The 14,700-nt window shown below is 39.9% G+C and overlaps 2 protein-coding genes across 2 annotated transcripts in view; one reads left to right on the top strand and one right to left on the bottom strand.

Annotated features, from left to right (window-relative positions):
- Positions 1-14,020, bottom strand: part of LOC134003423 (microfibril-associated glycoprotein 4-like) — a 274,046-nt gene extending 260,026 nt beyond the window's left edge. The window contains exons 1-6 of the mRNA XM_062442626.1: positions 13,978-14,020; positions 13,337-13,492; positions 13,002-13,040; positions 12,818-12,914; positions 12,564-12,731; positions 9,739-10,117 (exon numbers count right to left, since the gene is read on the bottom strand). Coding sequence (XP_062298610.1) covers positions 9,864-10,117; positions 12,564-12,731; positions 12,818-12,914; positions 13,002-13,040; positions 13,337-13,492; positions 13,978-13,983 — 720 coding nt within the window. The 5' untranslated portion in view covers positions 13,984-14,020 and the 3' untranslated portion in view covers positions 9,739-9,863. The remainder of the gene's footprint in view (positions 1-9,738; positions 10,118-12,563; positions 12,732-12,817; positions 12,915-13,001; positions 13,041-13,336; positions 13,493-13,977) is intronic.
- LOC134003487 (cytochrome c oxidase assembly protein COX11, mitochondrial) lies at positions 767-8,851 on the top strand. The gene is made up of 5 exons (XM_062442709.1): positions 767-857; positions 3,174-3,522; positions 4,254-4,409; positions 6,535-6,660; positions 7,435-8,851. Exons 2-5 carry the CDS (start codon positions 3,202-3,204, stop codon positions 7,621-7,623), a joined length of 792 nt encoding a protein of 263 aa, XP_062298693.1. The 5' UTR covers positions 767-857; positions 3,174-3,201; the 3' UTR covers positions 7,624-8,851.
- Positions 14,021-14,700: the final 680 nt, after the last annotated feature.

Below are 14,700 nucleotides of genomic sequence, written 5' to 3' on the forward strand. Positions count from 1 at the left end.
TGGTCATGTCATCACAATATGAACTTATTGAGAAGCTCCTTGTGATTGCTCTTCATAATAAGAAACTATCTCAAAATAATGACTATATGAATTATTTAGAGATACAACGTCTTAATTTTGCTCTCACATAAACCAGAATGATGCATTTGACTTAAAAATATCCCCTCAGACCCTCCGACCACCGTATACACACATATATATGTTTTCACCTTATGAAACAACACATGAAATTAGTAATGAAGCTAATGAGATTAATGAAATACAATAATAATACGTCAACTAAACTGTACAAGCAAATAAAAGAAGAAATAAAAGAAGAAAACTGTTTGTTTCATTGAGAGGAATCCGAATGGGTGGAGAAGCTGCACAGAATACATATAATAAGACACAATATAATATAAAATACGTAATATCCTATACTGACCTGTAATATAATTCACTTTAAATGGTATATTGCACTATATTTTTAGGTTTATTTTTATTTATTTTATTTTATTTCTGCACTTTATCACACAGCCTCATCCTAGGACCTTGTTGTTCTTATTTTAGTATTTTAGTATTTAGTTTTTCTTCTTATTTAGTATTTAGTATTTAGTATTTAATGTTTTAATATATTGTTCTTTGATGTCTTTGTGTATTAAGCTGCTGGACCCTACATTTCTCCAAGGGGATCAATAAAGTTTATCTATCTATCTAATACACGGAAGCGCTCAAACGTGTGCGGAACCTTTCCTTCCGTGTTGCAGACGGAGTTATTAGTGTGTTGCACAGTGGTTATGTATGTTGCACCTTCAAACATGTTTGGTAAGGTGTGTTTCTGGCCGGCTGTGACTGACTGCTGACCTCACATTTTACAGGTATTTCACATTTTTAAAGATGATTTTTAAAGATTATTATAATAAGCTGTTTTCTGACTGGAGCTCTGTTAGCGGTTAGCAGCCGGTGACTCCTGCAGGTCAGAGGATCTTCACATGTCCACTGTTAGTTTGTTTTTATTACATTTATTAAACGTATCCAATAATGGATCAATTAAATTAAACTTAAACCTTAATGTCAGTCTACATGGATGACCTCGCGCTGCTTTACTGCGCGGTTAAACCAGCGCGCCAAACTCCACTTTAAAAACACGCGATTTAAGGATCTGCTCGGTTTTGGTGAATAAATAAACACACAAGAATAAAACTAAAGACATTTCGTTAAACGTAAATGTCCACTGGAGAATTCGGCTTATATATGATTCATCAAAAATACTGAACAGGAGAGATATTTACAACTTTAGAGGCTTCCGGTGCTCTCCTCCAGCCTGTGTGACTGTCAAAATTAAAGCAGGAATTAAACGTTTCAGATTAATTTATATTAAAATAATTGAAGGTGAGAAAGTGACTCACGTGCCGGATTAAAGAGTGACTGTGTGTCCATTTATTGAAAGTGTTTGATTATTATATTACATGCATAATGTAAAGGCCGAGGAAGGTTTAGTTAAATTGTATATTTTTTGAATAGAGGTTTTGTATTATATGTTATATATTATATATTATTTAAATAATGTTTTTTTTTTTTTTATAGATATCACTCACTTTAATCATGTTTTATACAAATATTACTTATTTTACTCGTATTATACAAATATGACTTATTTTAATAATATTTTATTCAAATATGACTTATTTTACTTGTATTTTATACAAATTCAATTATTTGAATCATGTTTACTTGTCTCATCAGCTCATATCATAAATATAATATTTGAATTCCTCATAAACTGGATCCTGAATAGATTAACTTTTAATGTGTAATGAAGTCTAAAGTGTCAGGTGGGAAGCTTCATGTTTCTGTCTCTCCACACGACTCACCTAAACTTCAGGCTGTGATTGTATTTAACGTGTATTTACCAGGCGGGGAGTTCCGGTCCTCTGCAATGAGGCCAACGCGGAAGTAACTTAAAAGTGCATTCTATCAAAAGGCCACCAGGGGGCGACCGTTTTGGTGTCAAAAGGACTTCCGTCTCTATACAAGTCAATGGAGAATTCACCAACTTCTCACTTGATTTCTAACCTCAGTAAACGTTTTCAAAATGTGTTTATGGTCTCAATCGCTAGTTTAAAGCCTTCTTCAATGCAGTATGATGTTCATTTGGGACATTTTGGCCTCCCTGATTTTATATGTGACGATAAAGCAGGGTATGCATTAGGGCGTGGCTACGTGGTGATTGACAGGTTGATTGGTTCACAGGTTCAGGAGCGTGGACAGATAGACTGCAGGAAATAGCCGTGAACTTGTTTCGATTTTTTTTTTTGTGTGTGGCAACTGTCCCCATCGTGGGGTTGGAAGTCCCTGATGTTATTTTAATGTGGAATATAAAAAAATTATATATAAATTATATAATATTAAAGTTATACCAGAGATAAACATGTCGCTTAAGAAAGCAGAGACCAAATAACGAAATCTGTGCCAGCAACAGAAAGTCCACACACAGGTTTTATTTAATAAGATATCTCATGTGAGGTTTGGAGCCTCTTATTAAATTACACATGCATTGGGAGCTGATATCTTATTAAATGATACCTGCATTGGGAGCTGATATCTTATTAAATGATACCTGCATTGGGAGCTGATATCTTATTAAATGATACCTGCATTGGGAGCTGATATCGTATTAAATGATACCTGCATTGGGAGCTGATATCGTATTAAATGATACCTGCATTGGGAGCTGATATTGTATTAAATGATACCTGCATTGGGAGCTGATATCTTATTAAATGATACCTGCATTGGGAGCTGATATCTTATTAAATGATACCTGCATTGGGAGCTGATATCTTATTAAATGATACCTGCATTGGGAGCTTATATCGAATTCAATGATACCTGCATTGGGAGCTGATATTGTATTAAATTATACCTGCATTGGGAGCTGATATCTTATTAAATGATATCTGCATTGGGAGCTGATATCTTATTAAATCATACCTGCATTGGGAGCTGCAGTGTACCGATTTTCTTATTTTTCTTTTGGATCATTTTCCATTTAATAATACAAAACTAATGATTGGCTGCAGGTTCTGATGGACAGTTTTCATGTATTTGAACCCCTGCAGAAGTTTGCATTGTGTAAGACTTGCTCTCATCTTTTAAATTCAACTCTTCAACTGTGTTTGTATTCCCTCCAGGTGAGTTGCTTCAGGTGTGTGTGTGGCCATGCTGCTAGCTCTGCTGGTGCGTCCATCCCTCTGCCGCTCTCAGGTGTCGGTGCTGTTGCAGCGATGCGTCCGGACGCTTCAGTGCGACAGTTCGAAGGCCCTTCACTCTCAGACTGAGCACTGCTTCCTGCGGCGGAGGCTTCCTCTGTTCCTCCACACTCAGAGCCGTGGCGCCAAGAGTCGAAAGAGGCAGAGCAGGAGCCAAGAGGAGGAGTGGAAAGCCAGGAACAAGACTGTGCTGACGTACATTGTCGCTGCCGGGGTGGGAATGATCGGCCTGTCGTACGCTGCCGTGCCGCTCTACAGACTGTACTGCCAGGTGAGGAGTGTTGACCTACTTGTTACTTGAGAAGCTTTAGACTAGGCAGAATTTCAAGGAGCTGTTCCAGATGTTGACGTACTAGTTTGGTGATTAGCGTCAGGTCCGTCTCCCTCAGTACCCGTCACAGCAGCTTTTTGTCCATGTGAAGCCACCATAGCTCAACTCTGCTCCACATATTTCACAACTGACAACATTATCCTATACTTTCTGGAAGCTTTTAAACCACGCTGGACTTTTTAGTGTGTCTTCGTCTGCATCATGTTCCCTCCAGTCAGCTAGCTAGCAGGATAACTTACTACCATCATGTTCCCTCCAGTCAGCTAGCTAGCAGGATAACTTACTACCATCATGTTCCCTCCAGTCAGCTAGCTAGCAGGATAACTTACTACCAAGTCAAAGTAGACGAGGGCAGCAGTAAAAATTCAGTCTCTCAAATTCAGGTTCTACTTCAACACAAGAAGCTTAGAGCTCCTCCTGACTGTACTGCCACTCTTCTGCTTGGCTGTGTTTTCTTCTAGAGTTCAGTCTAAACCTGCTCAATGTGAAAAGTGCCTGGAGATAGCTTCTATTGTGATTTGGTGCTATATAAGGGTCAGTAACAAATAAGGGTTGGCAAGATGAGCAATTCAAAAATATGTTAAAACAAGTTTTACATTTGACTAAACCCCATGGACACAAAAAACATAACTGACTCATGGATAAAGATTGACTGATTGATTTGCTTTCAGGCGTCCGGGCTCGGTGGCACGGCGGTGGCCGGCCACGATGCAGAGCTGGTGGAGTCAATGACGCCGGTGAAGGAACGCATCATCAAGATCCAGTTCAACGCCGACACGCACGCCAGCATCCAGTGGAACTTCAGGCCACAGCAGACGGAGATCTTTGTAAGATCTTTCTCTCCCTTAACATACGTTTCCCTTCAGTTTCAGAATCAGCTTAATTGTGTGAATACGTTCATGCATACAGTGATCCAACAACAATGTTCAGGGTGGGCTTTACCGACGAATAACCAAGTAGTTGCTCCATGCAGACATTCACAAGAGCTAAATAGATGAGTCATAAATAACAAACAACAAGCTTTAACTGCACAAACTTGTATTAAATTAAATAATAATCAGCCTTCATTTCTTTACACAAACACATTAAAAGAATATATCTTACAGACCCCCTAAAAATATAACAGGTGGATTATTTTCTCCCCGTCATAAACAACGCTGAGCATTTCCTTTACCATCATGTTAGAAACGAGAGACGTAACGTTAGTTTTCTCTCTGTGACTTTTGTTCCAGATGTTGACGTACTAGTTTGGTGATTAGCGATAACCGAGCAGCGTCCGTCTCCCTTAGCAACCGTCACAGCAGACTGCAGGTTTTGTCCATGTGAAGCCACCATAGCTCAACTCTGCTCCACATATTTCACACCTGACATTATCCTTTACTTTCTGGAAGTTTTTAAACCATGCTGGACTTTAGTGTCCATCTGGTTTCTGCCTCTTCTCTGGGTCTGTGGCATCAGGCTGAGCAGTGAAACCCAGACCTCCTTCTCTCCAGCTACGCTCATCAGCTCCTCCTGGAGGATCCCAAGCTGTTCCCAGACCCAAACCACCTCAGCTGGCTCCTTTCCATGTGAATGAGCAGCAGCTCTACTCCTAGCCTCCCCTGGATGTCTGAACTCCTGACCCTATCTCTAAGGCTGAGCCCAGACACTCTCTGCTTGGATCCAGCATCTCATTGTTTGGGTCACTACCCAAAGCTGGTGAGCATAGGCGAGGGTTGGGATGTAGAATGACTGCTAAACTGAGAGCTTCACCTTCAGGCTCAGCTCTTTCTCCACCAGGACGGTCCGGTACTGATGCTGCACCCATCCACCTGTCAATCTCACGCTCCATCTTACCCTCAATGTGAAGTATCTGGATACTTAAACTCCTCCGCCTCCTCCCCAACCCTGAGGGGGCAGTCCACCTTTTTCCAGTAGAGCACTATGGCCTCAGATGTGGAGGTGCTGACTCTCATCCCGACCGCTTCACCTGTAGAGTCCAACAGAACAACATCAACCACAAAAAACAGAGAGGTGATTCTGAGGTTCCCAAACTGAACTCTATCCTCCTCTGGCTGCATCTTGAGACTCTGTCCATATTTATACACTATGATAAATTCAGTGAAATGACAATTATAAAATAACGATGACATAAAAGATTTCTAGATTAGAAAACAATATTAACCACCGCCCACTGGGCCACGTTGTTGAACCAGAGAATTCATGTGTCCACCACAACAGAGGATCCTAATTGACTTTACACTGGTGTTGTTTCCGTGTTAACTGACAATTCTACTCATTACACCACCACATAAAAACACGGATTCTACTTATATGGGCATCAGGAGGAGCATGAGGACGGAGCAGGGGAGGTTGCGAGGGCTGGATCTACCACAGTCTACACCGGCAACCTGTTACGACTAACTGTAACCACAAAACTCCGGAGAAAACTGTTGGTGTGAAACAAGTTCATGGCTATTTCCTGCAGTCTATCTGTCCGCGCTCCTCAACCTGTGAACCAATCAACCTGTCAATCACCACGTAGCCACGCCCTAATGCATACCCTGCTTTATCGTCACATATAAAATCAGGGAGGCCAAAGTGTCCCAAATGAACATCATACTGCATTGAAGAAGGCTTTAAACTAGCGATTGAGACCATAAACACATTTTGAAAACGTTTACTGAGGTTAGAAATCAAGTGAGAAGTTGGTGAATTCTCCATTGACTTGTATAGAGACGGAAGTCCTTTTGACACCAAAACGGTCGCCCCCTGGTGGCCTTTTGATAGAATGCAGCTTTAAGTTACTTCTGCGTTGGCCTCATTTCAGAGGACCGGAACTCCCCGCCTGATAAATACATGTTAAATACAATCACAGCCTGAAGTTTAGGTGAGTCGTGTGGAGAGACAGAAACATGAAGCTACAGTCATGACTTGAGACTTTTGTAAAGAGTTTGTGTGTTTGCTGTGCAGGTGGTTCCAGGTGAGACGGCGCTGGCCTTCTACAGAGCCAGAAACCCCACAGACAAACACATCATCGGCATCTCCACCTACAACGTGGTGCCCTTTGACGCGGGACAATACTTCAACAAGATTCAGGTAACCCTGCAGGGCGAAGTCTGTCAGTTTCACCTTCTTACAGAGAAAGAGAGTCCACATGTTGCTCTACAGTATTGATTTTAAATGTCTGCATGTCTGTATATAGTCAGGGTCATGGTATACTAGTGTTTTAGCGGTTAGTATTCACAGAAATTCTCAATAATAACATATAAAACAGTTTTATATTAACAGGAGATAATTCTGTCTAACAGCAGCAGATTTATTTGCAGTTTTTTTCCAGCTGTGAGCAGATACTGTTTCTGTTGTGTATTACATTGTGGGAGAATATTGTCTATCAACTCACTGTGTTTCTATTTGACATTTTTGTCAACATGGTATCCCAACAATAAGGCAACATGAAAACAGAAAATACTTCAATTTACAAATACTTTGCATTAAAGGACACATATTTAGCACATTTCCATCTCTATATTTATATTCTGAGTCTCTACTGGAATATCTTTGCATGATTTCCAGTTAAAAACTCCTTATTTATCTTCTACTGGTCCTTTATGCAGCCGCTCAGTTCAGCCTCTGTCTGAAACAGGCCGTTTTAGCTGCTGTCTCTTTAAGGCTTTCCTCATCCATTCACTTATACTCACCTTTCCTCAGGACATTAAATGTTAAGTTAGAAAACTGGTCGTCTTGTCTTGATGTTTATAAATCTCTAAAATCAAATCAATGGTCTCTCCTGTCGTCTCTCAGCTGTTCTGTCTCAGTGTCTCCTAAAGAAATAGGGGATAGCATTTATGTGACTTCCTGTTGTCTCTCCAGTGTTTCTGCTTCGAGGAGCAACGTCTGAACCCTCACGAGGAGGTGGACATGCCCGTCTTCTTCTACATCGACCCAGAGTTTGACGAGGACCCGAGGATGGCGCGAGTGGACACCATCACTCTGTCCTACACCTTCTTTGAGGCCAAAGAGGGTCAGAAGCTTCCTTTGCCGGGATACAGCTACAACTGACAATTGAAAAACTCAACCTGGACCTTTGTGTGGGCTTAAAATATCAACAGAGCAACAGAAAAGCAGAGAAAAATAATCCAAGACTCTTTATTTTAAAAGGATACATTTGCTGTGACAATTAGTCTATTGATCATTTAATTACCAACTTTTAAATTAATCACCAAATTTTCTGATAATGTTGTGTTTTCAGTCAAAAGTCCAAATTCAGATTCCAGTTTCTTAAATGTCAATATTTACTGGTTTCTTTAGTCTTCTGTGACTCAAAAGAAGGAAAAAACTGAAGCTTGACTCTTTATGCAAATCCAGTGTCTCTTTTTTTTCAGGATTTTATCATAGAAATAAAAACCTTTTGTAAAATATAATGTGGCCGGTCATTGAAAATTCCCTGAAAACAAAAAGCTAACATGGATATGTACAGTATAGTGATCCTAGAAAACATAATTTAATCTCTCTCTCTTATCACGTGAGGTCAGAAGATTTTTAGGTTTTAATAAAAAATAAAATGATTCTTTTGAGAGAGCTGCAAAAAAAACAGTAAACCTGAGTTCTGTGTTTTCAGTCTGAGCAAACAGAAGCTGTGATGCATCAGCCACTAAAACAAACACTGACAAACATGTTTTCATTATTATTTTGCTTAAACAAGACAAATATGAACCATAATGCGTCTTTTTCAAAGTGCAGTGTCTCTTTTGTTTAGATTTAATTCCAGAAACTAAAATGTGTTTAAAAGCATTAAAAACAGACACATTTATCTCTTTTATTTTACAGTTAAAAAGGTTTTCAGACTTTAATAAAAGATAAATTATTAGTTTTTTTTAGGCGTAACATTTCTAAAAAGAGAACCTGGATTATTTTTCTACATTTCACTTCCAGATGTTTGTTTTGTTTTTCACGTCGCTCGTGATCGAAGAGACGAGTCGACCGTCAGGATGAAACAGAAGAAATTAAGGAGTCGATGCTGCGATGGACAAAAGTTCAGAGAAAGAACTGATTCAGACTGTCGCTGTGTGTGTGTGAGAGAGAGAGAGCAAATGTATATAAATCAGAACATTTATAATTTAACAGTTTCTTCTGATAAACAGTTATAGTGAATTCTTCCAAAGACTGAATAAATAAATTATGACAAATCAAAGTTGGTCTTCAACTGCTGACCTGGTTTTTTTTTTTAGTCATGATCTATCATTTCTGTTCACTTTAATTTGCTGTGTGTAACAATGAAAAGCATTAAACATAGAGAACAGACAATAAATAAGAACATAGATTCATTATTTATCTTTAGTGCTGGATCCACTGCTGTTATTGTGTCTGTCACAGGAGGGGAGCTCCAGTCCTCTGCAATGAGGCCAACGAGGAAGTAACTTTAAACTGCATTCTATCAAAAGGCCACCAGGGGGCGACCGTTTTGGTGTCAAAAGGACTTCCGTCTCTATACAAGTCAATGGAGAATTCACCAACTTCTCACTTGATTTCTAACCTCAGTAAACGTTTTCAAAATGTGTTTATGGTCTCAATCGCTAGTTTAAAGCCTTCTTCAATGCAGTATGATGTTCATTTGGGACATTTTGGCCTCCCTGATTTTATATGTGACGATAAAGCAGGGTATGCATTAGGGCGTGGCTACGTGGTGATTGACAGGTTGATTGGTTCACAGGTTCAGGAGGGCGCCTCATGCTCCTCCTGATGCCCATATAAGTAGAATCCCTGTTTTTATTTTTCCCAGCATGCACCTGAAATTTTCAAGATGACGCTGCTCAGATCCGATACTATTGGCCTCCGAGCAGCAGTCCACAAACCAATGGGTGACGTCACGGATGTTACGTCCATTTCTTATATACAGTTTATGGTCTGTCAGGATATTTGATCAGTTGTTTCTAATTTCATGGTGGGAAAAAGAATGAATTCTTGAAAATCTTTTTTTATTTTTTCCTTCATTTCCATTATTTTATTCTCATAAGAGTTCACACAAAAAAACATCAGCAGCTTTTTCTCTTCATTAATTTAAAATACTTCGTTACAACTAAAAGTTTAAAATCCTAATCAAAAGCACAATATGTAATTTCTGCCGTCAGCTGTTTGACACAAGACTTTACACCCAGCAGCTGCTCACACACACACTCCACTCTGACTTTTATTGATGCTGGAAATATGTGTTTGATTTATATGTGAGGTTACAGATTAGATCAGAGAGAAAGAAAGAAAGAAAGAGATTAACAGATATTCTGTTTGTTCGTTCTGGAGAATTACTGCACAGGACGAATCTTCATGCTGATGGTCTTCAGGGAGTAGTTACTGCCCTTCCAGTTGACCCATGACACTCCTACACCATAGATAGTGGCATCAGCCCCCCAGCGATAAACCCCGTTGGGGTTTGTATATTGACAGCTGTTGTACCAGAACGCCCCCAGGCGGGCTTTGGCACAGTTACCGCCCCAGGAGTCCTGGTCTTTGTCGAAGGTGGAGAACTTCTGTCCGTTGTGATAACTCAGGGAGTCTCCTACAGAAACACAAGAAAACAACAAGTGTATGATCATCAGTGTCCAGATGTGACGTGACTAATGGCAGCAGCCCCAAAGCTTTATTGGCAAATTGAAGAAGTGAAGAAAAGGTGAGGGTGATGCCTCCGAAACAGAGGGCACGAGAAGTGAGAGAAAATGACCCTGAACTTAATGAAACTTTGGGCCCCACAACATAGCCACAAGCAATGGCAGCCACCAGTGAGATTAAACAGCTGTTTGCAGAATTGAAAAACTCAATTTCTGGAGAGATTAAAGAATTCCAGGCAGAATTCAAGGACTTTCGAGCTGAAACAGAACGGGACATGAAGAAAAAAATGCAACAAACGACGGATGTCTGGAGTCCAGGGTGAGTGAGCTGAAAGACCAAAATTCCCTGAAACAACTTAACACGGGCATCTTTGAAATGGGAGATCATATATTGAGAACAAATCTAGGCAAAATAACACATGCATTTTCAACGTTATTGAACAGAGTGAAGGCAGTGACATTAATGGTTTCATACTGTTTAAAGAGACGCTACGGATGGAAACAGATCCCAAATCACCCGTGCCCACAGAATAGGCACATTGAAAGATGGGGGCCCCTTCAGGAGACCAATCATAGTAAACCTGATGAACTTTGACAGCAAGAGAGAAATCTTGACTGGTCAAAAAAAAAGAGATACTATTCAATGATGCGCGCATCTATTTTGACCACGACTTCACTACAAGAGTGAAACAACTACGATCGGCATACGGGGAGGTGCGAAAACAACTATGAAAGAAACAGATTAAATCACACATCCTGGCAAGACTCAAGGTCTTCAACACTGTCAGCTCTACAACTATCTACAGCAATGCAGAACTAGCAAAAGGGGGGGGGGGGGGGGGGGGGAGAGCTGAAACAGTGGATTACAGCTTAATGAGACAATAAAATAAACTAGAAAATTCCAGGGACATTTTGAGTGCCACGGGGCTGCTGCAGGAATGAGTACACGATTTATTTCCAGTGTTCAAAAGTCACCCTGATCATATTCTGGTATTAAGTATTAAGTACATCTTACTAGTCAGTATCAAGTGTAATGTACTTTATTCTCAACTTAACATCCCTGAAAATATTAAGTAAATGTTAATCATATTTAAGCATAAATAATATTTATTTAAACTAATTAAAGTCCCTGTAAAGTAAGAATAAATGTGTGTTCTGAGTTTGACATGCCACAGAAAAAATCGCTAAATATGTGAAATTAGGCTTCAAAGTTATGTAAAAGTCTCTATCTCTGCTCCCAATTACTGTGGGCGTGCCCGCCAAGTTCGCTGAAGTCCCGCCCCCTACCTAGTGTCACCTGTCAATCAAAGTCACCACCTCTACCCTAAACATGGACGCTATTGCTAAAATGAGTGAGTAAACTCAGTGCGAAGACAGAGTGAGATTCTTTTGAAATAAAAGACGATTACATTAGGGTCAATGGGGAGTGAGACAGGTATTGCCGCCGGTCTCGGCCCCCTCGTTTAAATTTTGTACAGACCCCGCCTGTCAACGTCACATTTTATGAATCCCAACACCTATGTCTACATTTTGACAAAAAATGATTTGTCTCCTTTCACGGTTTGGCCGTGAGCTCGAGTTAAAAATAAAAATTAAGGTTATTTTTTACTGCTTCTCACACTCAAACTAACTGATGCTTCCACTCTAACTTTGAAGAAAAAGTGATTTCCACTCCTCGTTTGACTGCTCATAGTTTGAAAAGTTTACATTTTATGTAAAAACAGCTTGGTGTTTTGGAGAGAGCACAAGTTTACCTCCGTTTTAAAGTTTGAATCACATTTCTACGTGCAGGTATGAGAGAGCTAGGTGACTCCGAAAAAAGGGGAAATTTTGTGGGTTTTTCAAAAAATTCCCATTCATTTCCAATGGAGAATTTACCCGTTTTTTTGGGAATAACTTTGGGAAAAATTGGAATATCAACACCAAAAGTCATAGCACCTCTTTCCCGATCGAGCCGCACGTTGTGATGTATATATTGTCGGGGTTTTCTCAAATCTGTGGGAGGAGTTACGCGGGAGGAGTTACGCGCCCCGAGACCTTTGTCTTTCACTCTCTCTCTCTCTCTCTGTCTCTCTTTCTCTGTCTCTCTCTCTCAATCAGCAGATGAATCTGTACATAAATTGATGATAACAATTGACAAATACAGCAAGGTTTCTTGAAATGAACTAAATGAACTAAATAAGAACAAATGTGAATCATTAATTATTGGAGAAAGGCCTAGTCAAGCATTGAAAGAGAGTTACAACATAAAGTGGGATGAAAATAAGAACAGATTTGTTGTTACTGAGTTGAAGGAATCACACCAATTATCCAAAATAAGGAGAGAAATCCTCAGTATCTCCATGTGGAAACCAAACATCAGAAAAACACAAGTACTAACTGCTAACAGTAACTGACCTGCTCCTCCATTAGTGAATCCAGACACATGCAGTTTGTATCCATACGTCTCTGATTCTATGGAGAACGAGGAGTAACGAGAAAACACTTTGTTCCCACTGAAGTCCTCCATGTCGACCAGCAGCTCAACCTTTTTTCTACGAGTCAGATGGAAGAGACTCTCCAGGCCTGAAAACACACAAACATGAAGTCACGTCAGAGTTTGTTTGTTTTAATGAACAGAGAGTTTCATGAAGTCACATGACTGTTCTCACCCAGCCAGTACTCTCCAGCAGCGCTACCAAAGCCCTTCTTGTAGTGATCCCAGGGCCTGTAGAAGTTCACTGAGCCGTCCATCCTCCTCTGGAACACCTGGGGGTTATTATGACGGTCAAACAGGAAGTGTTCATACTGAAAACCACTCAGCTGTGACTTGATGACTTCTGTTCAAAAACTTACCGTCCATCCTCCTCCTGCTGAGTCCATGTCACAGTACACCTACACACAAACACACTCATTAGTAAATATGATCTTTTATTAAAACTATATTCAATCAATCAGCAGCTGCCACGTCTTGAGTCTGAAGCTCCTTAAAGTGTCACTGACAGCTGCTAGCTGCTCCAACTGACTCCTATTCAAGAAGTCTCAACTTCTCTCTAGAAATACTGAGTCAGTCATTGTTGTCAACGAGTCATTCTGGTCTCAATCTCTAAATTCAGGCCCTCTAATAAGTGTGTGATGTGCATCGTTGAATCAACATCTTCTAACTGTGTCCCAGAGAGGATGAAGTGTACCTGGACAGCAGACGTGGCTCCGATGGGATAGATGGTGTACACGCCACTGGGTCGGCTTTTATCATTGTGATGGATGTCACTGCAGTCCAGCGGGAGATACAGACGTAAGCAGGAGGTCAACGCTGGAGCCAGGAGGAGGAGGAAGACTGAAACCAGCTGCAATAGAAACACAACAGCACACATGAAACTGAAGCTGTTAAAGAACAGTTAACAGTTCATATGAGCAGTGAGAGGTTTTCCTCACTGTAATCATTCCTCCTGTTCATACTGACTATTAAAAGATCTCCTTCTAATGTTCTTTCAGTGTTCAGTGATGGAGGACTGTATCCACAGTGTGTTCACACAGTCATTTAAAGTATATGATCAGCTTCTATTCAGCTTCAGCAGTCTGAGATAGTCATATCAAGTGATATCTGACACATTTACAGTGTTTTTAGCAGTAAATTCCCTCTTAATGTTTCCCTGTTGAGCTGTGGTGGAAGTATAGTAACAAAAAGACTTTGGTACTAAAAACACTGTAACGTTGAAACATAAAAGATGCTAAATTAAATTACTATGGATCCCTGGTCAACACATCCTGTAACAAACTGAAAGGCCTGATCAATATGAATTCAGTCAGGTGTATAAAGTCACAAACTTACCTTCATCGTCAGAGTTCTGCTGAGGTGATGTGAAGAAAATCTTGATATCACTCAGTGTGGATGCTCTGATGTGTCTGAGCTGTATTTATATCCCAAAGATTCTACCTAATCCTACCTAACCACTCCTCATACCTGAACCTCACCAGTGTGAGCAGGTAGTGGGCGTGTTGTGTGGCAGGTGTGCTGTGTGTCTCTGGGTTTGTGGCTGGAGACAAAAGAATAGACTTCAGGCTGGCAGAGTTTACAGATCACTGATAAAAATATTGTTAAAAGATCAGTTATAATTATATTATCAAAGGCTTTTTGTTTTGGTTGGACCCTTTTTAACATAATATGAGTTTTTACTGTTTTAAAATTTTTTTAAAACAACTTATGAATTCTTTGTCATAACTGATGATCTTTTTGTGCCTCATCACAATTACAGAGCATGAATTAAATGTTTTCTTTTTAATCTTGTAACAGACCATTAGTGTATTATCATTTTAACTTGTCACGGCAGTATTTGTTGTTTTTGGGATGTTTATTATAAATAGTTTTTCCTTCTATTAAGTTCTAGTAAGTGGATTTTTAAGTATTACTCCTTGTTCACAAACCTCATTAGCAGAGCCAGCAGTTCATTAATATGCACATAGGATTTATTCATCATTGATTTTCCAAACTGCTTATCCTCTCTAGATGGCCTCAGGGAGGCTGCAGCCAATCCCAGCTGTCATCAGGAGAGAG

Source organism: Scomber scombrus, chromosome 21 (assembly GCF_963691925.1).
Source record: "Scomber scombrus chromosome 21, fScoSco1.1, whole genome shotgun sequence".
NCBI lineage: Eukaryota > Metazoa > Chordata > Actinopteri > Scombriformes > Scombridae > Scomber > Scomber scombrus.

Coding starts and splice junctions, on each gene's coding strand:
- LOC134003487 (XM_062442709.1), top strand. CDS start 3,202: ATGCTGCTAGCTCTGCTGGTGCGTCCATCCCTCTGCCGCTCTCAGGTG. Junction 3,523..4,253: donor TCTACAGACTGTACTGCCAG/GTGAGGAGTGTT, acceptor ATTTGCTTTCAG/GCGTCCGGGCTCGGTGGCAC. Junction 4,410..6,534: donor CACAGCAGACGGAGATCTTT/GTAAGATCTTTC, acceptor TTTGCTGTGCAG/GTGGTTCCAGGTGAGACGGC.